Source organism: Mastigoproctus giganteus, chromosome 6, assembly GCF_048544385.1.
Source record: "Mastigoproctus giganteus isolate SK-2022 chromosome 6, ASM4854438v1, whole genome shotgun sequence".
In the NCBI taxonomy this organism is placed as follows: Eukaryota; Metazoa; Arthropoda; class Arachnida; order Uropygi; family Thelyphonidae; genus Mastigoproctus; species Mastigoproctus giganteus.
The window spans coordinates 198,144,437-198,169,920 of record NC_143580.1 but is presented as its reverse complement, the minus strand read 5'-3'; the positions used below and the strand labels follow the sequence as shown (position 1 = coordinate 198,169,920).

The window sequence follows — 25,484 nt, the reverse complement described above, 5'->3', positions numbered from 1 at the left end:
AAGTAAACTGCAGTCATTATCAATCCACAGCAGGATGGAAGCCTCAACGATTCAGGTTGAGGCAAATGGGCTATATTCTACCACGCCAGTCCAGTGCGGGTTGACAGATCGACCGTATTTAACAGTCAAGGACTTGAACCCCCCCCCCCCCCCCAGGGTCTACTCAAAGAGCATATACTACTGCACCCGACCACTCGGCTACAGAGGCCTCATCAGTAATTAGCACTAAAAATGAGATGATCAAAATGGACATGTTTACGTATATCATTGGTTTAACCGAGATAATCGTGATATATCAAGAAAAATAAATGCGTGGGAATTACACAATAATTCGCGTGTTGATAAATCCTTTCTGGCAGTGCGCACGTATGAGTCAGATTTTGCATGTTTGTAACAGATATGAGCTTGGTGTGTTCCAGACTGTACGACGTCGTGTAGATAGATTCGTGGACCAGCACATTTCACTCTAAGGGGGAATATAACGGTTCACGTATAACAATAATTTCAGCTGCCTACAGATGTGTGTGAACGTTCTCAGATATATCCAGAGTACCCAGAAGTATAGCTATTTATAAACGTATTGCTGTACTTTACCTGGAGCGACCTCTGGTAACACGACACATGATGCTGTCCTTAGAAGAGGGATTGCTCCCTTGATGACACAGAACTTACGCAATCTCCTGGATGACGTCAGACGCTAGGTGTTAAACTGAATTAACATTCTGTACTTTAGTTTGCTGCTCTTTATCTCTTCTTTTCATCTTGGTTTTTCTTTAAATCTGTTTATTATGGTAGCTTACGTTTTGTTTTTACTTCTGTTGAGGTCATACATGAATTTCCTCATCCAATTATACATTTAAAAGTGTAATTCATTCAACACTTCTCGACTCTTTCACTTTCCTTGTATACAAGACAAACCTAGTTGGAGCATTTAAACAACCACGTTTAATTCTGTGCATACTTTAAGTAAGCAAAAAAAAAAAAAAAAAAAACATATTTCGCCAAATTAATAGCAGATGTATAAGTATGGAGTGTTTGTAAATTATTATTATCTTACTCATGGAAATTATTCTAAATTCATTTATTCTTTATATAAGAAATAAAATGAATATTCTAAATAATCTATATATCTCTATATATATCTAAAATACTTATACAAAGATATACTTTCTAAAATACTTATTTTATTTAAGACATTTTGTGTACAACAGAGTGGCTAAATTTAAAATGAACCATACATATAGAATAGAAAAAAAAAAAAAAAACATTTTAATATGGAATATATTATATTTGTTAATCAAAAGCTAAGATTATAAAACATTCCTGCTTTATTGCAATTTAAACTTTTAATTTAGGTTAAAAATTCTATTACTACTTATAAAAATAAATATATTCCTCTGCTTTCATTACATAAACAAGAAACAGCCTGATTTAAAAAAAAAAAAAAAAAGAAAGGATACCTCGACACATTGAAACTTCCCCCTATCTCATTAATTGTAAGTTTAGCCACAAGGTTCTAAATCTAATTACTAGATAAGAATAGTTAGTTATTCGCCATTTTTATTTTATTGTGAATGTAAATTTTCATGAATTTATACTATGCTCCTCACGTTTTATAAACAATTACGCGTGATCTTGAAGAGGTGCAAATTTAAACATACAATAATTATCTGAAATTTATTCAAAAATAAATGCCTTATCACTATAAGTGAATAAATCAAGTTAGTTACCTTGTTGATAATGAGACTGCATTATGCTTCATGTTGCCTACTCAATTTAACCGATTTAATGCAGAAAGAACCGTATATTTTATATTATGCCACATCACGAAATCTAATTAATCACAGAAGCTGTTATTAGGTCAGTAATGTTAGAGAAAATGCTTTATACTACTACTGCTAATAATAATTATTAAAACAGATATTAAGTTCAAAGAAACACGCAAATATTTTGTACTTGCAACGTCCATCTTTAGATAGATGTCAGCGCCATCTACGACAGAGATAGATATGGTTGTAGATGTCAAAAATTAATTTTGATTATTAATTCGGAATAAATTTATAATTATTTAAGGCATTCGTGATTAAATAATTATCAAATAATAATTGTGATTTAATGCTTTATGGAATTTTTAAATTTCATAAAGTATTAATTCGAAATTTTGTGCATACAGTTATTTGTAGTCTTGACGGCACAATTATCTCATTAATTACAGTTTGGTGAACGTGGTTCTGGCTTTCGTCCTAGAGGCCGAGTTCAAGACTTCCATAAATTGAGACAACGTTCCGTAGACAATGCAGAACTCTTTGAAGATCCTGATTTTCCAGCCAATGATGCCTCCATATTCTTCAGTAGACTTCCGCCTCGACCATTCGAATGGAAGCGCCCTAACGTAAGTCCTCAATATTTCAAAAAGACTATAGAAGTTTGATATTGAAAAGGAGCTGAGTTCAATATCTTTTGTATATACAATAATATATCGAGCATATTGATCTAAAAACTGTTTTTGGGCAAGAAAGAGGAAAAAAATTCACCAATTCGCGAATGCACTAGACATTCAAGTTTTTTTTTTTTAGTTTTCTCAAATAGTTTTTGTTGGTGCTGGCTAACAGAGACCATGGAAGAAATTTTAATAAAACATTGAGCAATTTAATGGAGCCTTTTTAACTCTAAGTGTGAATCGAACATTGCTATGTACTGGAATCACTTGACAAAAAACATTTCTAGTACAGTAGTGTAGTTATTTACGGTACATTTGCGCTGCTGCAAGGGGAAAACGTAACATAATCAGTTTTTAATGCACGCTGATGCAAATAACATCTGAGCTCGAATAACTGTAGATTACAGTGATAATTATCCAAAAGCACAATATCTCATATGCTGTCTAGTGTGGGCTACATTAGCAAAAGATTCTGTCGAACACCACCATTGTTTACAAATAACAGAATGAAATGCATTAGGCTAAGGATCACTAGAACCACATCGACAAAGGTCATCTGGTTTGACGAATTTCCATTCGGGATCCATCCCGAAGATGGCAGGACGATTTATGTCGAAAACAATTGGGCCCATTATTATTGTTGGAGAGCCAATGATCACTGCATGTTACTGGTTATGTTTTGGTGTGCTACATTGAGATTCCTGACACCTACGGATCAATGCTTATATAGACAGAATAGAGCCCATTTAAACGCCATCTTCAACAAGATTCATCTTATCATGGCCATTGTCTGCTTTTCTCGTTACTTTCAGCAGAATAATGTGTTGGGTCATCGGCCCTTCATAAAGAATGGCAATTGCAGAAGCATGACAGTGGACTCTCTCTCTCTCTCTCTCTCTCTCTCTCTCTCTCTCTCTCTCTCTCTCAATGCCCAGTCAATGAGTAGAGCATTTGCACGATGAGTTCGAAAGGGCCATTAAGCATATGGACACCCGCTTCTGACCACTGACAAGGAATAAAGTGATGCTCTTCTGTCTTGCTTGGCAGAATATACTGGCAGAACCAATCATTTATTCTCATTCATTCAGAGGCATGTGAAAGTTCCACTTAATACCAACATTGTGTTCCTAATTAATTACTATTCAAGGGTTATGTTGAAGTATTCTATTTTATTTCACTGGAATTTATGATCGCAAATTTAGACACGCACTGTAGTTATATATATTTTTCATAAAATGAAATGCTTATTGTTAATTAATGAAGCATTGCTCAAACTAATAGGACTGCATGTGAATAATATTAAGTTATTTCATATATCAGTTGCAACCTTACTTTAAGTCAAGATGAACATTTTCTCTGTAGATTAATAGACAGGAAAGATTTCATCGTAAAATTGAATTCCAAGGTGGAAACCACAGAATAAAACTGAACTAAAAATCGAAGACTTCGCTATCCTCTAGGGTTACATTTTGTGCTAATTTTCCCTTACTCTTCGTTTTATGAATAAATCTGATACTATAAATCTCTTAAAATTTATCTATTCATCAAAAAATAATATCTTAAAATTCATTTTTTTCTACTAAGTTTTAATAAACTAAATTTTTGTCTGTTTAGTGAGAATAAAATTTCGAGTTTCTTGGAGGGAAAAACACTGTAATACTCATCCGGACTGAGAAACTTGACCACAAAGAAAAAAAGCCATTAAAGTTTCATTCTTCTGGATGTGAACCGAATTCACATCCATTCAGAAAGAAAGAGATCGGCTACTACAGACCTATTGAAGAGATTTTTAAGAATTTCCGTCGTGTCTGATAGGACATGAATCCTGACCGCTCCAACCAAGTAGCGAACCCACTAAAGTATGAAGTTCGGGTAACAGAGAGAAGTCCACTTTAGCAGCACTGATAGGGCGAAGTATACTCTGTTCATTATTAAAACTAATCGCTGATATTTACACTAGTTATTGCCCTCGTAGGTAGCACAGTTGGTATACTCACCATCCTCCCAACATCGTGTAGAAAAAGACTGAGTTTGAATCCAGTCAATGACGTCCGGAATTTTTAGGGGACTTTATCATAACGTGGCTGAGTTAGTCTCAGGCGAGAGTAGCTTGGTTTTTATTCCCGGAAATTCTGGTTTTTCGTCCAGCAAATAGCAAACCGACCACAGGACACACGCAATTCCTAGACATGATATATACAGCACAATATAGCCTAAGTTGTTGATGCACCTAAAACCCTATAACAACAATATTAGTTACTAAGAATAGATAATTAGCCGAATCGTAACTTATTTTTAAAGTAACGATATAGTTTAGGGCTGAAGCCTGAGGTTATGTAAATGTTGGTTTGATTTATTGGTGCAAGGGCTACTAAGGCCATAATGCACCCGGGTTATGTAAAGAGTTTAATTAATTTACAAGTTAGTGCAATTGCATTATTTCAGTACATAAACAACTACTTAAATAGTTATAAATTGGCATCATTAATAGTTATATGAATAGTTATAAATTGGCATCATTAATAGTTATATAAATAGTTATAAATTGGCAGGGTATCTGCCCACCCACTGATGAAGAGCCAATAAGCCCCGAAACGGTGCCGTATTGGTGATGGCATCCGCTGAAAATAAGTAACAATAGTCTTCTCCTAAGGTGAAATATTACTTATTAGAGGTATTGCAATATCATGGCAACTCGTTATGAAGGTTGTACGTTTCTGTACGTAGCCAACTACTTAAGTAGTTGGCTACGTACAGAAATGATGCAATTGCACTGATTTGTACATTTTTCAAGTAATTAAAAGTAAGTTACAATTTGAAATACGCTGTTTTGTATACAAAATTGATATTTATATTTCTTTTTAAACTGGTTGATAATGAAAACTGAACTAATGTATAGATTAAATACGTTCAAGAAGAAATATTCATTAATTGTTCAAAAAGTATCATCCTCCGTGCTATAAAAGGTTACTGTCTTTCATGTGTGTTATATGCAGCCGAAATCTAGTCAGCTGTTGCACTCTCCAACATTAAGCATCCCCTTGCTGTGAAATATCGCCTATTACAGGGGTCGGCAACCTTTTTTTTGAGTCAAGAGCCATTTTTTACCTAATTAAAAAAAAAAGAGAATCCGAAGAGCCTCTCCCCACCCCCTCCTCCCAGCTTGAGCCTCTCAGCTCAAGCTGGGAGGGGGGGAGAGGTGGAGGAGTTTTTTAAGAAATGGAATAGAGCGGGAAGGCATTTTATTTAAAAATATATATTTTGAAATATTATTTATTAATACTGAAAAACGTAACAAACTTCTAATTAGGTACAAATTAATGTGAGTTTTGCTGCTGAACTTCTTGAGCGAGTCTCTCAACATCAGGCGAATATGCCTTCATTTTCATCTTTAAACATGCTGAGAGACTCGCATTGTTCAGCGGTTTCTTGATTTATTTTTAATATGGTTCGTATTCGAATTATTTTTTTCGATTTATAGTTCGATTTATTTTTAAGATAGTTCTTCCACCACTAGGTGGAAGAAGCCGGGGTTCGAATCCTGTCAATGACGCGAGAAGCTTCTTTTTTTTTTTTTTTTTTTTGTCACTTCCTGGCTGAGTTAGTCAGTTTCAAGAGGGCACGGCAAGATTTTTTTTCTCCTAGAAACTCTTTTGTGTTTTTGTTTAGCAAAAGAGGCAAACTGACCAGAGAATACACACAATTTATGGACATAATACACATGGATGGATAAAGCTGTTTTCAAAGATGGCATTTTTCCCCTTATCCATCACTCGAATTGATGGGTTTCTTAAGTTACAGTTTGTCTTAAATCTATATTACTCTAAATAGTGTGGGCATTGTGCAAAGTTTCACCCATATCAGTTATGGGATTATGCGGACAGAAAAACAGACAACGTGGACGACTCTATAATATTGAATTCAATTTAGATATCAGCCTGAAAAAAGAAGCTATCTAAAATTTCTAGTATGTCTTAAACAACTTATTAACAACAGCGATTATTAAAACTATGGAAAGGTTCCACTTTACCCTCCATGAGTCGGATCCACAATAGCCAAATTCTTGACAGCTGCCATGGCGTTTATATTATAAACCCAAGTTAAACCATATTTCAAATTCAGTACCTACTGTAAATTGAATAGTTGAGATAATTTTACAAATATACAGAAGTTTCCACAGTTGATTGATCAACGTTCTCGTTCCTTTCAGAAATTTCGTATTTGGCATTTTAGAACCAACAGAAACTCAGTATACACCGACCTTACTTGCATCATAGCGAATGCTTGGAATGTAATACAAGCTTTGCTGATAGAGAGAAAGAGAAATATTATGCAGAGAAGATATTAACAAAGTCCACGTCACCCGAGCTTCGTTTACTAATTGGAGCAATATATACCACAAGCAGTCTAATTAGACAAACATATGAACTAGTAATTGTAACACAATGCTTAATTTTAGCATTTACCTTGATTACCAATCAGTGAATAATATTTTATTTCATATACTGTAGTTATTAGCGGCAATATTGTACTAATGGGCTACTTGCATCTCGAAATTGTGTTGAAATTAGCTCCATTTTGGCAGCTGAAAATTGTATTCTGAATGCTTTGGGATAAAAGTCACTTATTGGTGACTTTTACCTTGGGGATCATGGAAATTATCCTCACAAATAAGTAATGTTTGTCGTTCAATATAAACAGCAATCCATTCTACAGAGATAAATGTGTTCTTTTAATATAGCTTCAAGGAGTTACTGAATGCTCACAAATTCGTCACATCATGCAATTATATCCGTTTTACCACTCATGCAACTAACTCTCCCGCAAAAATGGGACTCCACTAGATCGCATCCCAGCACCATTAAATTCTGTTTTCTTTGCCAAGGATCGGAGTACTGTGCAGAGCAGATACTGTGTTTAACAGCATCTGTCATCCCGGACAGTATCAACACCATCAGACTCTCACGATTGACACCCATTGCCAAAGACACGATCTGCTACTTATCATGGATCATAGTACACCAATGTTTTACGTTTGCACAAGTTCACAGGACGATTGTGTGTTGAGCTGGCTGAAAAATCCGGAAAACTGTATCGGGTATTCCATACTACTTCGTTCTGAGTTCGACTAATTACAACTCCGATTGAAGAGACTTTTAAGAATTCTTCGAGTCTCCGATAGGACTCAAACTCAGGCTAGTATCAAGTTGTTGTTGGGTTTAGGAGCATTAGCAACTAAGGCATATTGTTCCGTGTATACTGTCTGTAAATTGCGTGTGTTCTGAGATTTTCTGTTTGCTGGACGAAAAAACCGAGTTTCCGGGAGAGAAAAACCATGCTACCCTCGCCTGAGACCGAATAACCCAGCCATGTTGTGAAAAAGGCCCATAAATTTCCTGTCGTCATCAACGGGACTCGGATCCAGGTCTTTTCCACCCGGTGGGGGAGGACGGCGATTCTATCAACTGTCTACCCACGAGGGCTAATGACAAGTAACACGATACGACAGGATTTATCCACCTCGTAAATACTATAAACATCTAATATCCGATGTAATGATTAGGTGTTCTGCAGCTTAGGTTAAACGCACTCGTGGGTAGCACAGTTGGTAGAATCGTCGTCCTCCCTACACCGAGTGGAAAAGACCTGAGTTCGAGTCGCGTCGATGACATAAGGAATTTTTATGGGGCTTTTTCGCAATGTGACTGAGTTAGTCGGTCTAAGGAGAGGGAAGCACAGTTTTTTTCTCTCGGAAACTATGGTTTTCCGTCCAGCAAACAGAAAATCTACCTCAGAACACATGCAATTTACAGACAGCATACACGGAGAAATGTGGCCTTAGTCGCCGATGCTCCTGAAACCCTACTGCAACAACAACTTAGGTTAAACAAAGCAAAATTTAATTATTTTATCGAATTCAGTTTTTAAGCATTTTATCAATAATTTGCTCCTTCCTCTCTTGGCTAACATCCTAGTTACAATTGCCATTCTTTCAAACCTTGTGAGAAAAGCCTGGTATCGTGTTCTGTTTAAACAGAGGAACACTATGGCCAAGTTAGTCGGTCTCAGGAAAGAGTTGCATTCCTTTACTCCAGAAAGTTGGTTTTTTATTCAGTATAACAACAAACAAGCCGACCATAGAATATACGCGAAATTTACAGAGACAAAACACCGACACTCCGTGCCCTCAATTGCCTTAGCGCGAAAATAAATAACGACAACAAAATAAACAATTTAACAGCTACAACAACAAGAAAACAAACAACTTAATATGGTTGAGAATATGTTTCCTGGTTAGCGTGACCCATTCATATTTCATTTGAGCAATACTTTCAATAATATTCAAATGAAATAGTACGAATTCAAGTTGGCCTAAGTTTTCTTCGCTATTCCTTGAAGACACGCAACCCAAATTGCATATCGCTGGCTTGAAGCATAATGAGAATACTGTAGTTTGATTGTAGATGTTGAAAATCACGATGTTTACCTTAGGATAAATAAAAAATTGAATTATCCCAACGAAAACACATTTCGGAATCTGTTTTCACCATATCAGTTCTTCTAGCAAAGGCGTGACACGATATTTAAATTACATAAATTCGTATTCCACTCAACAGTGTCGCACGTGTTGATGTAAACCAGCCTAGTGAAGAAAAATGTGCCAGTATTCGCGAGAGTTGAAGAGCGTGTATTTTTGGAAAGTTGTCAGAGTTGGGAAGTCGTTCTCGGCTCCCCTGCCGGACACTTTCAGCTCAGTAACTAATAAAAATGGCTCTCTTGTGGATTAAGGATGTTCTGACTTACAATTCTCCGAAGAAACTTATAAATCCTTACTTAGCTACTTACTTGTCGGCTTTTCTCTCTTTTTATTTTTCTTTCGCCTCTCCTGAGCGCTCGTGCTATATTTTCTGCTTCTGAGTTCATTGCCAGCGGTAAGGTGCATCGTGGTAAGGTGACTAACCCGACGGCTAACTAAAAGAGAGACTTCAGCACCATCCCACACGCACGATGGTAATTTACGTCATATCTCTTTAATAGAATGTTGAAGTGTTTTTCTCTGTAGTGCCATGGAGGTTTTCGGGCGTTATCCCTACTTCCTGTTTATAATATTATAAACAGGAAACAGGGACACGCGATAAGATCAGTCTCTTCACCAAAGAGTAATATTCCTCACCACCCATGTAGTTTACAATGGATATATATGAACGTTTAAAAAACTGATTTACATGTCATCACTGCATTATTAAACATGAAGAGGAAAGAGTGTAGAATTACTTCTTTTTTTTTGATCCCCTGAAACGACTGCAGAGATCGATTCCCATAAACCATCGTTCGCAATTAAAGATCTAATGGATTTCTAATTATAAATATCTAATTTAAAATTTTAAATCTTAATTCGAAAAATGCTCTCTTGGACTATTTTTTAAAGAAAGCGTAAGTACATATGCCCAAATGACCATACTCAACTTCTTCCATTTCAAGGTATTCTTCTGAACACCAACACTTATTCCATTGTCTTGCTAAAGTCCTAATTCTAGCATCATAGAAGGAAGTAGACTAGCAATGGTGACCCTTCTTCGCTCCATGTACTAAACATAATCTAAAACAAAAAGTATAAAAATTTTCTCGTGCCATAAAAAAACTATTAAAAATTTGAAATTAGTTTTTATGGTTGCTATAAAACAGCTACCAGTTCTTGAAAGTTTCTTATGTAAACTTTGTTGCTGCATAATTCCACGCGAAATTAATTAAACGATTAAGATTTTCACAGCTAGATGTAGCTAATAGATTATTATCTATGTGTAATAGGTCCATAAAATTGCTTGTGTTTTCTGGTCGATTTATCTGTTTTGCTGGACGAAAAATCCGAATTTCTTGGAATAAAACCTCGATATCCATGTCTGAGACAGACTAACTCAGTCACGGAATGAAAATACTTTTTTAAAATGTAAACTATTTGGGGATCGGTCTTTGTCCGGATATTTTCCTACGCGTGCCTCTGGTTTGCCATCTCTGATGGAGACTAACCACACAGCCAACTCGGACACTGCATTTGGATTTTTCATCCAGGGTTCTAAACAAGCGAAAATGGCTGGAGACTAAGTCTGAGCAGTGAGGAGGTTCACGATTTTCAAGAACAAAATTGGCATTGTCTCTGTTGCCAAAGTCGTAAGATGCAGTTGTGTACTGATATGCAGTAGGATGATTTTCGTTGAGAGTTTTCCGCGCCTTTTCTTGCGAATTGCCTGATTCACATCATTGCAGTAACATGTTGTTTAATACCATGCATTAATCGTTAAATCTTCGACGGGAAATCGAAATGGATCACTCTTTCTTCACCCAAAATGATACTGGCCCTGATCCTACCAGCTGATGGATGCACGTAGAAAATTTTTTTGGTGGTGGAACCTTTGGGATGCTCATAAGTGATATGCGGATGAGATAAAATATCTCTCCCTCTCTACACCATATTTAGCAAATAACCTGAAAAAAATTTCAGCTCACTTCAAGTTCTCTTTCATAAAAAATTTGCTAATACAGAGCTGTTCTATTTTGGAGTGAAGGGTTGTGTCGTGTGTCTTCTTGTTTTATGTCTACTGCACTTAAGCTGAGAGCACGATGATATTAACAGAAAGTGAGAACAATGTTACCACCACCCGCTATGAAAAAGATTTCGTCATACTGGTGTTGGTCTCCCAAAAAATAAACCGAATCCTTATATAAACCTCATCTGTATACAATATATGGGTAGGTCGTTTCTCTAGTAAGAGTTTCAGAATTGCCAAATTCTGAAAACTCTTACTAGAGAAAGAGTTTTCATTGTTGTACTCGTGGTATTTGGTTGAGACAAATCTCTAGTGTTGGGTTATGATTATGAAGCTCTTTCCTTTCACCTGATGTGCGAGAGAGAGAGAGAGCCAAAACTTCACGAAGTAAAAAAAGCTGGCCAATTATTTCCATACCAAGCGAAGAAAATCTTCTGGAGAATATGTTCTAGCCTTGAGCGGGAATTCAGTACTGTGTTTGACAAGAAATTGTTCTATATCTAGTCATTTGAGCTCTTAACTTTATTACCGAGATGCAAACTCGAGTGTTTCATACTATGAGCGAAAGAATATAATGCTTGAAGCCACTTAATGGTGAATTATATGCTACCTATGTTAATTACAACATCCAAGATACAGCTGATGTCTATTCTGAAGATTGGTAAACTTTGTGTAGAATAGACGTTAAGTTCCTTCCAGTACATTGGAGAGAACTTAACGTCTTGGTTAGTATATTGGTAAATATGGATGTTGTCATAAGCTATTCATGTTTGGAGGAACAATGAGAAATTTGATCCTTCAGTTTGCGTCACATATGTGCGTCAACTGATGAAAAGTCTAGAGAGCGGCAAGGATATTGGAAAACCGAACTCGGAGAAATAATGAGATCTAATATTTAATTAATTCACCACCAAACAGAACAATATACTCATATACTCGAATATGGGGATAAATACATGTCCGTTGATTGGTTGTTTTGTGATTTATTCAGCACATCGACTAAGAATACTTTAACCATAATGCATTAATGTTCGAACCATAATGTTCGAATCCCTTCAGAAACTGAAGGGATTCGAACCCGTACTCCAAATTAGCGACCAGTGACCAATCTACTATGTTATCACGGAAGACTCAGGTGTATGTGATGCGTGCGCGTCATATGTATAAAAGCAGGTCAATTTGGTCATTTTATGTGATGACAATTCTTCATTCAAACTTGTGGTTAGAAATCTCGTTATATTTTAACATATTTCTTTCTATGCAATACAAATCTTTCATTGCGAAACTAATATCTGAATATCCCAGAGAAGAATTTATTTGGTTAGTCAGTAATGGTAGAAATACTCATTTTTATTGATTAGTTGTTAATGTATCTCTGTTTTCGTCTTCAACAAAGTAAGATGCATGTTATAACAGTTTTCTAAAATTGAATGATTGTTCATTTTCAAGCCACGTTAGCCGCTGCTTCCTTTAGCATACGATTAAAAACAATACTTTGAAAGTATTGTTTCCCACTTATGATTCAATTCAAATAATGTAGACTTTTTTACTTCTACGTAATGATTAAAGCTTGGTGATACCCTGGAATGCCGCTTTAACCATCCCCCTTTAACTGCTTTAGCCTTTCCTTTAGAAAATCCTGGGACCGCCTTTGAACAGCAATAAACAAAAGAGGGTTATATTATACACTTCTTGTTTACTTGATTAAGACCGTTAGTTAACAGTATGCTGGACCGCCTTTAGTTCGAATCAATGCTCCAACACGATGTGGTATCGACTCAACACGAGGAATATTGGACCGTTTTTGTAACAAAAGCGTCTCAATTCAAATGTTGTGCTGTTGAACTCAGCTTTACAGTTCATCCCACAGATGCTGAATGGGTCGAAACCTGAGGATTAGACTGAACAAGGCAAATGAGTGAAGTCTGTGAAGTCTTCTTCCTGTTTCCTCAAACCATCCTTTCACACATTTGGTGCGATGGATGGTTGCACTGCCATTCTGAAAGTAGTAGTAGTAGTAGTAGGATCAGCGAGGCCATATTGCTACGTGCATACTGTCTGTAAATCGCATATGTTCTATAGTCGATTTTATGTTTGCTGGGTAAAAACCCCAGAGTTTCCGGGAGGAAAAACCATGCCACCTTCGACTGAGACCGACTAACTCAGCCACGTTGTGAAAAAAGGCTATAAAATTCGTCTCGTCATCGACGGGACTCGAACCCAGGTCTTTTCCGCCCGATGTGAAGAGGACAGCGATTCTACCAACTGTACCACCCACGAGAGCATTCTGAAAGTATCCCGCATCCTCCCCGTTACGGAAAATATGCAGTATTTCTGGGTATACCTAATCGGCAACAAGTTTCAAATATACTATGGTGTTGAAGGTCCCCTCCGTATTGGGTTAGGTGATCAAAGCTGTGCCACGAGAACGTGTCTCACACCATTACACATCCGCCATTCCCTGTACCGTCAGCACAATCCTCGCGGCTAGCACAGTGGTTATAATCACCATCCTCCCCTCGCTGGATAGAAAAGGTCCAAGTTCGAATCTCTCACATCATTGACGGCAGGGGGGAGGCATTACGTTTGAACGTAATGCCCCCTGCCGAAACTCGTGTTTTCGTCCAGCAAAACAGGCAAGTCGACCAGAGAACATAAGAAATTTATGGATGTCATACACATGGGTGAATGAGGTTGTTCTCAGATAATATAACAATTTATTTTGTCTTGTCAGCACAACAGGATGGTTCTAGTTCCTCTTGTAATTTCCTCAATCGGTGTTAATTTCCTAAATCGAGATTTGTCGGACCAGAGCTTTCCTCGAGTACTTCGTCGTCCATCCTTTGTGTTCCTGGTACGAATGCAGTTGTATTTTCCCGTTAGTGTCTTTGCATGGTGCCGTTGCGAAGACGCCAACTTTGAGCGGATTATCAAGTGTAATACTGAAGGCCTGTTCGTGGATATTTAGCTCTGGCGTTTTCCGTTGACTAAATACCCGAATGATACTAGTTTTGGAGCATTCGACAAGTGAAGCTGTTCTCTGCTTTAGCGTCTGCTAAACGCGCGCGTTGAAAATCCTGCTTCCCGCGAGAATCACCGGGAGATTCAGTCTTTGAGAATGCAGTCATTGCTAGTAAACTGATCTTGGCAGTAGTCGGGTCACAGGGTTTTAGAATGCTACCCTGTATATATTACACATTATATGACCTCTTCGATATCTTAGTTTTATACAGATAGTTGCATACAGCTAAAGCCTCCCTGTCCTAATAAAATGGGCAAGTAGCGCATTCCTACCTTTTATTTTGACACAGATTGTATATAAAAAATTCAGTATAACTGTTTTGTCGTTTAGTTTCACGTTATTTTGCATGCATATCATTGATAATTAAAACTGGCCACGATCCGTTCAACATCTGCTGATACGATGTGCTAGGAAATATTTCAGTAGTATTTTTTTTTAATAAAAACCCCAAACACGTAAGGAATTAGAACCTATAGTACTTAGTGTGATGATGCATGGGTTGAAGGGTGAGAATACTGAAGATACTTGTTAACATTAGACTTGAATTTCTGTAGATTGTAATTTTCAGGTGTGAAGGAAAAAGAAAAATTGGTTCTGTGGGTTTGGAGCTGGACAGTAAATGGACCCTTTGGCACGTGTTCGGAATGATTTGGAAGAGAGGGAGAATTACAGATGCGGATTCGGAACAGTGCCCATGGAAGTATCTACAGAAAAGGCATGCAGCAGAAACAGAACGTCTATGAGGTGGAGAGACTTTGTAGGAGAGTTAATAATTAACCTGACTATCCTCTTTTGAATTGAAGCCTAAGAGAGGTTTTGTGGGCACCACCCCAGATGTGGGAACAATGTACCATGGTCGGGAGAATTTTAAATTTGTACGGGGTGAATAGATCTTTAAAAAAAGAGCGAAGGCATAAACTTAGTTTTTTATATGAGGAGAAGTAATATTTATGATGTGCATATACCAAGAGGCTATAAGTCGGAGTAATCCCTAATAGAAATATATGGTCTTGTCTAGAAATCTGAGTATCATCGAAGATAAGGTTAGGAGCAGTAGACAGTGAATCAAAAATATCATATAAATCTCTCCATAAGTTGATATAATAATACTTGCTTCTATAAGACACGAAACATTTTCCCTACAGCTGCCAAGAATCTAGTTCCGACGAACACCAGGTGTGTTTATCTTTTCCTACGTTTTTTTTTTAAAGCGGCACGTTACCTACGTTTTCTTTTATCTTTCTTTCTTTCCCGACACCACATTATTAAAGAACCACCTTAGCTTGCACGTGACTGAGACACGACAACTTGTTTACTACGTCTGTCTCGGCAATATCGAATTCCGAGTGAAGCTTTGATCAGCAGAAGTATTGTACTCTGCAGACTCGAACAGACAAACCGACAATGGGTGGGATGGAAGTTGGTTCTTTCTATCTGTCGATATCCCTGTGCTGTCACAAGTGATTCTACTTGTCTCTCCAGTGCACCTTAGACAGGTCTTATTGGATTAAGAACTGCGATTGCGGTGTGGGAAGTAAGCTTCCGACGTGATGCCTCCTTTACAAAATGTCAACAATCTTTTCATGAGTGATTGATACCCCCACTCAGAGGCCGGCAGGTGTCCCATCAACCCTACGGAGCGTTGGTGGAGTCATTTCTGCGGAAGCTTTATGATTCTGTAATGAAATTGCAGCTTCATGGTTCGCTTGGGTTACTGTTTTGCTTGATCTCCTCCTGTCGTGTGTTGAAAGTTTAAGACTTTTCTGTCTAACCTTTTAAAAAAAAAGGAAGAGGGTAAAAAAATAAGAGAAAAAAGTTTCTTTAGTCACGTTTTGTCTTCCTAGGCTTAATGCGCTTTTCTGAAGGCTCATCGGTGGATTTCGAGCTAAAACAAAGTTTCACTTTGGGAAAATAATCCAACGAAATGTCGGATGGCTCAGCTATCGACTATCGTCAGGATTCTGCGTCTTCTGCGAGTGGAGGAAGTATTATGTTTCTAAGATACATCACCTCAGATACAGTAAACACACGGATTAATAATTTTTTGAGAGCAACTTGTACTTACTGTGCCATCTTAAATTGCTTTCTTCTTCTTTGCCCAGTCAAAGGGACATTTTCGTTGAGTCAATGTTGAATTCAAAGTAGGAAAGTATATTTCGATAATCTAAGAATATCCTTCCTTTTTTCCTCATTAACCTTTGATTAGAAGCTCAGGAGCAAATGCACTTCTCGATAAAAGCCTAAGTATTTCTGGAGTTATTTATGAAGTATTTCAATGGGAGTAAAGCATTTCTTCTTTTATCTAGGTCTTCAAGTTTTGTACAAATATTTATTTAGCTAGCGAAGATTAATAGGTTTCTTCTTCTTTTCAACTCATCGACAGTACTCAAGTACTGTGAGTGCGAGAACCGTGATAGGAATTACTTCTTTGGGATTACCATTAAAAATAAATGTTCCCTTTATTACGCACTTTAGGAAAGTAGCAAAGGAGTAATATAATTATTTAAGCTCTAGAAAGATATTAAAAAATATCTGCTTCAAAGAGGGAAAAACAAACAAAAAAAGGTTTTGTTTTTAGAAGAGATAAAATCACTGCTTCGTTTTTTTTTTAAAGAACTGGAGTGCAAAAAAATAGGAGATGCCTAGGTGGGTTGATAAAATGAAAACCAAAAAAACACATCTGCTCGATTTACATATTTTAATAACAAAATTTATTGCCTCTTATTCTTTTAATTAATCCTACAGAATCTTACCTGAATACAAGGAAGAATGGGCTTCAGTACCACCAGAAATCCTGAACATCTTCATTAGCTTCACGAGATCTTGTCTTGAACATTCCAAGGCTGTTAGGGATAACCGTACCCTTATGAAGTTCTACCTGCCGGATAGATATCTTTAAGGAACTCATTTTAACTAACACAGCGGTTACGATCATAGTTGCTCTTTATTTTCTGTAGGTTTGAATCCCGTCCAAGCTAGAGTAATTTTTATTGGCTTTTCTGAAAACGTGGCCGAATTAGTCGGTGCCAAGCAATTTACCGACAATATACACTTATGTTTATTTTTTGAGCTCAAATAATAAACAACTAAAGAGCATTATAAAGTCATATACTTCTGTATCAAATCACTGACTTGTATTGATTACTTTTTAAAATATTGCACTTTGTTATTAATGTCTTAACTTTTGTTCATCAGTGTATTTTAACGAAATACCAACGCATCCTCCAAAAATATTAGCTATATATTCACAAGTGAGTAAAAATTTCAGTAACAAATTACTGTAATGTATTTTAAACGAACTATTCGTAAGTGAGAGTTCACTCTATTCAGCGAGACTGATATACTTTATTTGAAAGTTCTAGTCCTGTTGAATAGCCTTTAAAAGAACACGCCTAATTGCTTAAATTCATGTGAACGAACTGGATGACTGGTAAAGAAAAATGCATTAAGTTTTTCTCAGTTATATAAGAACATATATCATCTATCTACTTTTCAGCGTTAAAACCCAGACAGCTAATACATCGACGTTGTTCTTCAGTCAGTACTTTCTGACCAATGAAGCTATTTTTCAATTTTCTTCATCACTTTTGTGGATATTGAGACTACACCTGAAGACGTGCTTACGGAGTTGATGAAACTCTTAACTCATTTTCCAAATGGAATCAAGGTTCAGTGAACTAAGATTAATAGAATTTTATAGAGAGCTTGTTTCGGAGAATAAATTGACCAAAGTTATTCCACACGCACTCCAAATGCTTCCAGTACGTGGGAACATATTCATCTGAGAGAAACTACTTTTAAGGGTGAAACACATAATATCAAAAACTAAGTAAACTGTGTCATTAATTGAGTGACCAGATGTCTGGTTTACTCTCTCCTGATCATCGTAGTTTTTCATGTATCTGGAAAACTGAGTGAGAAATTTCCGTTGCTGCATTGCCAGTGAAAATAATTATATCTAAGTACTTTTAGTCTTATCGATTCCTACGCCATCAATAGTTTTTCTGGAATTTATTTTTAACACTTCCGTGATTTTGCTACCTCATTGCTTGATTAAAAAATGCATATGGTGACACGGCCTGATATTTTTGAATAAAAACATTTTTTACCAAGCATCGCATCCTGACTCAACGTAACATTTGTATGGAATTATCTCAAATCGTCCTGACAGCAACGGGGGCTTGAGCGTGGTTTGAGCCTTAACATGAAAATCTCAACTCCACTGCACGAAGAGGTGTACAGGCAGGAGATAATGAAATGGTTTGAGGTATGTTTCATAGGCGAGTCGCTGATTGATCAGTACAAAGGGGAAGGGTCACCTAATAATACTACTAATAATAATAATAATATCGTACAAAAAAAATAATAATATGATCTGGTGCATCGTGGTCATTTCTGACTTTGGTGGTAGGGGGAACCCCTCGAAGACAGTCCTTTCCGCTCAGTGTGGGAGTACGGTGATTATATTCACAATGTTGCTCACGAGGACACCATAGATAGGTGAGCTTCCCAGACCACCAAGACATCTTTCTATTAGATAACTGTCTGTGTTATGAGGCTGCAAAAATATTGGACTTGCTCGAAGAGCATCCTGGCCGGTTCTTCGTTCTCTCATGGCCACAAAACTTGCCCGATCTCAGAGCAGTAGACTTCTTGGAATGGGCTGTTGGGCACCTGGATTCAGTACCAATACTAGGACATTAAGATGCAGTGTGGGGGCTAGGTTACCATACTTGTGTGCACCCTCCAGCACCTCATGCAGCTGTGCTGAGCGCTAATGGTGACGTGGGTATGAGGCGTTCCTAATAAAAAAAAAATATATGAACAAAACCAGACTTCTTTCTAGGTTCTTACAAGCACTATTAAAAATAGTGGACTGCTGAAGAAACAGGTCAATATTGCCATGGTCAGCGTTGGTTGAATTTTCCTGATTTTGGGTTTATATTTTAGGTATACCAGTAACAAATATACAGATGCATGTTGTGCGGGCTGAAAAAGAAAACCCTACTCCTATCGCTTGAGATCAGTAACTACAGCCTCGATTAAAGAGACCTTTAGAAATTCCTCCGGTCATCGAACCGATGGAGTTCGAATTCCATCGTTTCGATATAAATTGAAATCAGACCTCTCCAAACGAGTGACAAGTGATGAAACTATTATACTGTCACGGAGGACAAACAGAAGACTATGTACAGTAGGTAATGCCCACACTACATCACCTCCTGTCACTCGTTTGGAATGGTCTCGGTTCGATTCTAGTTTATGACTGGAGCAGTTTCTAAAGTCCTCTTCAATTGGGGCTGCACTAAGCCAATCTCAGGCAGAGAGATAGCGGTTTTTCAGACCATCAACATGAAAATTGGTTAGCGACACGCTCCTACAGTCATAGCACACTGACCACTGCCGGAGTGCCAGCTTGCAGTCACATGGGCGGAATGCGTAGACCTCTAATCAGTTATCCCCAGTTAATAGGTTGGATACGAGATTATTGTTATTATTATTATTATTCGTTTTTTTTTGTTTGTTGTTAAATGCCAAAGCAAATAGGGCTATGTGACGTTAGTGTATGGTATTGTATTGTTTCTGTATATTATGAGTATTCTGTAGTCGATTTGCTTGTTTGCCGGACGAAAAATCATGCAGCATTCGCCTGAGACCGTCTTAATAGAATTTCCGTATACAGATGGTGCATAACGTATAAACAATATCATTACGAGGTCAGAAAATACGATAAAATCAGTTGATTGTACAAAGTACAGGACGTACAGGTGTATCACGAGATATTATTGACTAGGAAGACTAGTTCTGCAGATTTAAGAAGCTAATTGCTGGATGGCATAAGCAGGTTATGTACCGAAAATTTGAAATCGGTTATTATTAACAGGAATGAGGATTATATATTCTTATTATACTGTAATTAATATTTTATTTCATTAGGTTTAAGCTGCTGTTATTAGCCCCATGGCTGCCCAGGCCGTGAATCATCAATGTCTAGTGTTTGTAAATTGAATCTGTTTTTAGATCGATTTGTAAGTTTCGAGGGTTGGGAAAAAAAAATAATAAAATAATGTTGTGGAAATGCTTGTACCTCCACCTTAGACTAGTTAACTCAGTCCCGCTTTCTTGAAAAAAAAACAAATTGATAGTTCATAGACTTTATACTATAGAATCGAATCGTCCTATTACTGATTCATTAATTTTAATAGAAAAAATAGGTTTATTTAGGTAAAGAAAGAAAGAGTCAATCAATGGGAACTGTGGATTTTTTTATGAGCTATAGTATACTCAAGACTTGGTAGCATCTTTGCCAGAGCACAGTGGAGATCCAGTTTTCATTATCATCTCGTCGTAACACTTCATTTTGAAGTTATTGCAGAGAAATCACTGAAACTTGCCAATCTCTGAAAATGATTTTTACAGATATTTATGGAAAACTTTAAGGAAACAAAACTTTTTTTGCGGACGCATTTTTATATAATATCATGACTACTATAAAGGAACATATTTAGTCTTTACACATAAATTAGAGATTCCTTATTACCCAAAACAAACGTGTCAGAAGAACAGGAAGTGCTCTCGCAGTTAACACAGTGGATATAACCATTGTCCTAGTAGTAACGAATGGGCCTGGTGTACTGGGGTCCATGGTTGAGAGAACAAATATAGACACGTATAATTATAACCCAGTTTAATGTAAAATATACTAAGTATATTTTACATTAAACTGTAATTAATGTAAAATATACTAAGTATATTTTACATTAAACTGGGTTATAATTATACGTGTCTATATTTGTTCTCTCAACCATTGTCCTCCTGACGCCGGGTGGGAAAGACCTCAGTTCGAATCCCGTCAATGATGTGAGAAATTTTTTTTTGGCTTTTTCACAATCTGGCTGAATTATTCGGTCTCAGGTGAGGGTTGCATGTTTTTTCTCTCAGAAAAAAAAAAAAAAACATGCAGAGAATTTTTCTTCAGGAGAACATTCGACCACAAGACGGACGTAATTTACAGACATAATTTACTTGTACTACCGTCCCATAGCATTTAACACACTTAACATAACCTAACCTAAATCTAACATAATTACTGTTTCAACCAGTGCAAGAAGTAGAGGAAAAGAGCAGTGGATTATGCTCTCAGTCATGCAACCCGGTTACACCAGAACTCAACTTTCTTTCTTTCTTTTCTATAAACATGTCGCTAACTGATAAGTCATTGATTAGTTGTAAGAACCCATTTTGACCCTCTCTCTTTCCACATTGAGCGACATTCGCTTCTGCTGTTCGCCCTCACAACCTATTGTTTCACGAACCCCCTTGAATGTCTAGATGAACTTCACTTTGGAAACTACTGGATGAAAACAGTAATTAAGTATACTTTACTATGCTTTAAGAATAAATAGCCTTTGTAGTTAAAGAAATCTTTTGTTCTGCTTGTAAATTATAGTAAATCTGAAAGCGTATGCATTTTTCATTGCAATTTTTCCCTTATTTTGTTTAAAAAAACTCATTAATTCTTGTCCATCGCATTTAGTTTAACTATTGTCCACTATTTAAAATTTTGAAGACCCATAAGTTTTTCTCATAAGTTCAGTCTGTTGTGCTGTTGCATAGCGTTACACGTTCTGAATTAACTCTTTAACTTTATGAAAGAAACCTGATTGGGATCTTCTGGATAATTTGACTTGGTCTTCATCCATCTGCATCTTCTTCAATGGTATCATCTGTCATTTTGGAAAAAAACCTTACATGTCTTTGATGTTGCCGTGTTTATTGCCATCGTATTTGTGCTCAGTAAGGATATTAAATGTGGGAAAAAATACTCATTTCATTAGGGGCTTTAAAAATATGGTGTGGAATTAATTTTGGTCTCGCAGATCAGCCTTCGGAAACAGTTCGAAAACAGTATTCGAAGGCATCCTTCCGAAACCAATATGTAGGAAGCAGTTTCGACAAGCGAAGTTTTAATTAGCTATCGATTTGAAAAACTACCTAGTTATTACAGTTAAACAGCTTATGCAGCTCATCTCGTCTAACCAGATAGTCTGGAATGAGAAACAATTAGTAATATTAATCTTAATATTACCTGTTGTTTCTGTTTGTTGCTTGTATGGCACACCCAGGGCCCTGAGCCGGATATTACCATTCTTCTCTTTCTTGGTGATTCCTCTGTCTCTCAGGGTAACTCGGGAATTTTTTTTGGCTGGTGCAGCATAAGCCTCAGGCTTCCGTGCACCCTATGGCTAATAATAATAATACCACATTACCTTGACAACAATCGTGCAACGCTGGAGGCTATCCACACAGCCGTATACTGTGCTGCCATAGCAGCCACTAGGATTAATGGAAAAGAAACGAGAGACCAGCAGAAGAAGAACCGAAAACAGAAGGAACTGCCAGCTTGGGAAAGAAGACTTCAGCAGAAGATAGAAGAATTAAGAGTCAAGATAGGTCAGTTGACCCAGTACCAACAGGGTAATAGAAATAAGAAATTGATTGGAAAAGTGAAGAGCATTCTCAAGAGAGAGAGAGAGAGAGAGAGAGAGAGAGAGAGAGAGAGAGAGAGCGTCAACAGCAAACACGAGACCAGAAATCAGAGAATAGGAGAATATTTGGACACACTGAAGCAGAACCTCCTCGCACTCAGCAAGAGACTACGTCGATACAAAGAGAGCTCCCAGTGGAAAATAAACAACCGAATCTTCGATGAGGACCAAAGCGCCTTCTACAGGAAACTGGGAGAAGATGAGAAATCAGGAAACGGACTACCCGAGAAGAAGACGATCGAGGAGTTCTGGGGAAATATCTGGAGCAGTGAAGTAAGACTTAACAGCCGAGTTCCCTGGATAAAAGTAGAACGGAAGAAAACCAAGGACGTACAAGAAATTAGAGAGTGGGAGATTCGAGAAGAAGAAGTAAAACAGCCCAGGAACACCCACAACTGGCGAACCCCCGGAATTGATAACATCCACAACTACTGGTACAAGAAGCTCATTTGCATGCACAAGCACCTAGCAGAGCAGTTCACTCGAATGATAAGGCACCCGGAGACAATCCCGAAGTTTCTCACTAAAGGAGTTACATATCTGAAACCTAAAGACTAAGATACAAGAAGCCCGGCGAAATACAGGCCATTCACCTGCCTCCCACTGATGTACAAGATCCTGATCAGCTGTTTAACCAAGAAGATATCAGACCACTTAGAGAGACAGAACATAGTGGTCGAACAGCAGAAAGGATGCAAGGAGCAATTAACCATAGGTGCTGCAGTTATGAAGCAAGATTACAAGAAGCACCGCAACCTATACACTACCTACATCGATTAGCGCAAGGCCTTCGACTCCGTACCTCATAACCGGCTAATAGAGACCCTGAAGATCTACAAGGTCAATCCGATAGTGACAAACTTCCTAGTAGCAACAATGGCGAAATGGAGTACCACCATTACGTCCAAGAACATCGCAACCAGACCAATCCCCATCAGAAGAGGAATCTTTCAGGGAGATGCTCTGAGCTCACTGTGGTTCTGTCTAGTACTTAACCCGCTATCCACCATGCTTAACGGCAACAATTATGGATATAACCTCAAAGAAGGAAAAAAGAACCTGTACACCCTCACCCACCTGATGTACATGGATGACATCAAGCTCTACGCGGCAACTGAGAAGCATCTCCAGCTACTACTCTGGATCACCGAAGAATTTAGCAAGGACATCAGGATGGCATTTGGTTTAGACAAATGCAACACCCACACACTGCACCAGAAATTAGTCGGCCGAAACTACCCGCTGCTGACTGGTAAAGAGATCGAAGCTATGACAGAAGAAGAGACCTACAAATACCAAGGGATGATGCAGGCTCAGTAGTTAGAGCAGAAGAAAATCAAGAAGTGCCTGACCGAAAAATATCACCAGGGACTCAGAAGCCTGCTGAAAGCAAAACTGAACGGAGGGAATACAGTTAAAGCTATAAATACCTATGCGGCTCCATTACTAACATACTCCTTTGGTGTCATAGATTGTACTAACACCGAGCTAGAGGACCTCTTGCGAAAGACAATGACAATGATGACCAAGAGCCGCCAACACCACCCGAAGTCACCAGTGAAGAGACTAACAATAGCTCGGAAAGAGGAAGGGGCCTGATTGATCTCATTGAGTAACAGAAGACAACGATAGTTAACCTGAAGGATTACTACGAGAACAATACAGCACCACTCCACCAGGCCATAAGGAAGATAAATAAGTGGTATACCCCACTCAACCTAAGCGAGGAGCCCCTCCCACCCAGACGGTACAAGAAACGAAGCTAGAAAGATGGGCAAAGAAGACACTCCATGGCAGCTACTACTATGACTCCATGAAGATCACACGGATAAGATTGCTTCCAATGCATGGCTCACAAGCGGGACGCTCTTCCCCGAGATTGAAGGATTCATGCTGGCCATCCAAAACAGGTAATCGACACAGAAAATACATCGCAAAGGAGCCCGAAATGTCAGATGACACATGTCGACGATGCCACCTGGCCTCAGAAACGATCCAACACATCACAGGGGGATGCAAGGTGATCACTCAGACTGAGTACGCTCGTACGTAGCCAGGATAATACATCAGAATCTAGCGAGGAAATACCAGTTGACCAAAGAAAGTGTACCATACTACAAGTACGAACCCCAGGCAGTACTAGAGACTCGAACCCACAAGCTGTAATGGGACCGCGCGATAATAATAATGGATAAGACCATCCCGCACAACAGACCGGACATAACCCTTGTGGACAAGATGGAAAAGGCTACCTGATTGACATAGCGGTGCCCAACACTAGCAATGTCCAGAAAACCCAATGTGGAAAAAATTAAGAAGTACAAGAACCTGCGACATGAGGTCAAGGAGATGTGGCATCTGCAAGAAGTAACGACCATCCCGATCACCATGTCAACCACCGGTATGGTGCCAAAGACCCTACATAGCAGCCTAGCAGCAATAGGTCTCCCAGAGAACACCTCTAAGGAACTCCAGAAAGTCGCAATCCTGAACACCTGTAGGATAGTCAGAGATTTCCTCGACCAACGGTAACACCAGACATTACAACCACCCTGTGTACTTGGTAGTAGTACCCGTCACGGAGTGGAATCCCCAATCAGGGAGAAATAATATGAGAGCAATAATAATAATGCTATCAATAAGAAGCGTACTTTTTTTGCTATTATAGTTAAATTACGCATTTCTTACAATCTTTTAAAATTTTCGAAGTCATCCATACTTTTTATTATGATACCACAGTTTTAACTTCTTACCTTTACACATTTTTGAATTACAAATAGCTCATATTTTATTTATTTATTTTATTTTTTTTTTCTATTGTGGAAATAAAACCTGACAACAGGATGATAATCTTCCATAACATCTTTTTTCAGTTTTAACTTCCCTTTCTCTGAAACGTTTTTATTTGCTTATGTCACATAAGCACT

The 25,484-nt window shown here is 37.8% G+C and overlaps 1 protein-coding gene across 6 annotated transcripts in view; it reads left to right on the top strand.

Annotated features, from left to right (window-relative positions):
* CalpA (calpain A) overlaps window positions 1–25,484 on the top strand; it is a 698,286-nt gene that overhangs the window by 434,507 nt on the left and 238,295 nt on the right. For all 6 annotated transcript variants that reach the window (XM_090376655.1, XM_090376654.1, XM_090376656.1 and 3 more), the window contains exon 2: window positions 2,216–2,392. In XM_090376655.1, the coding sequence (XP_090232781.1) occupies window positions 2,216–2,392 (177 nt within the window). The remainder of the gene's footprint in view (window positions 1–2,215; window positions 2,393–25,484) is intronic.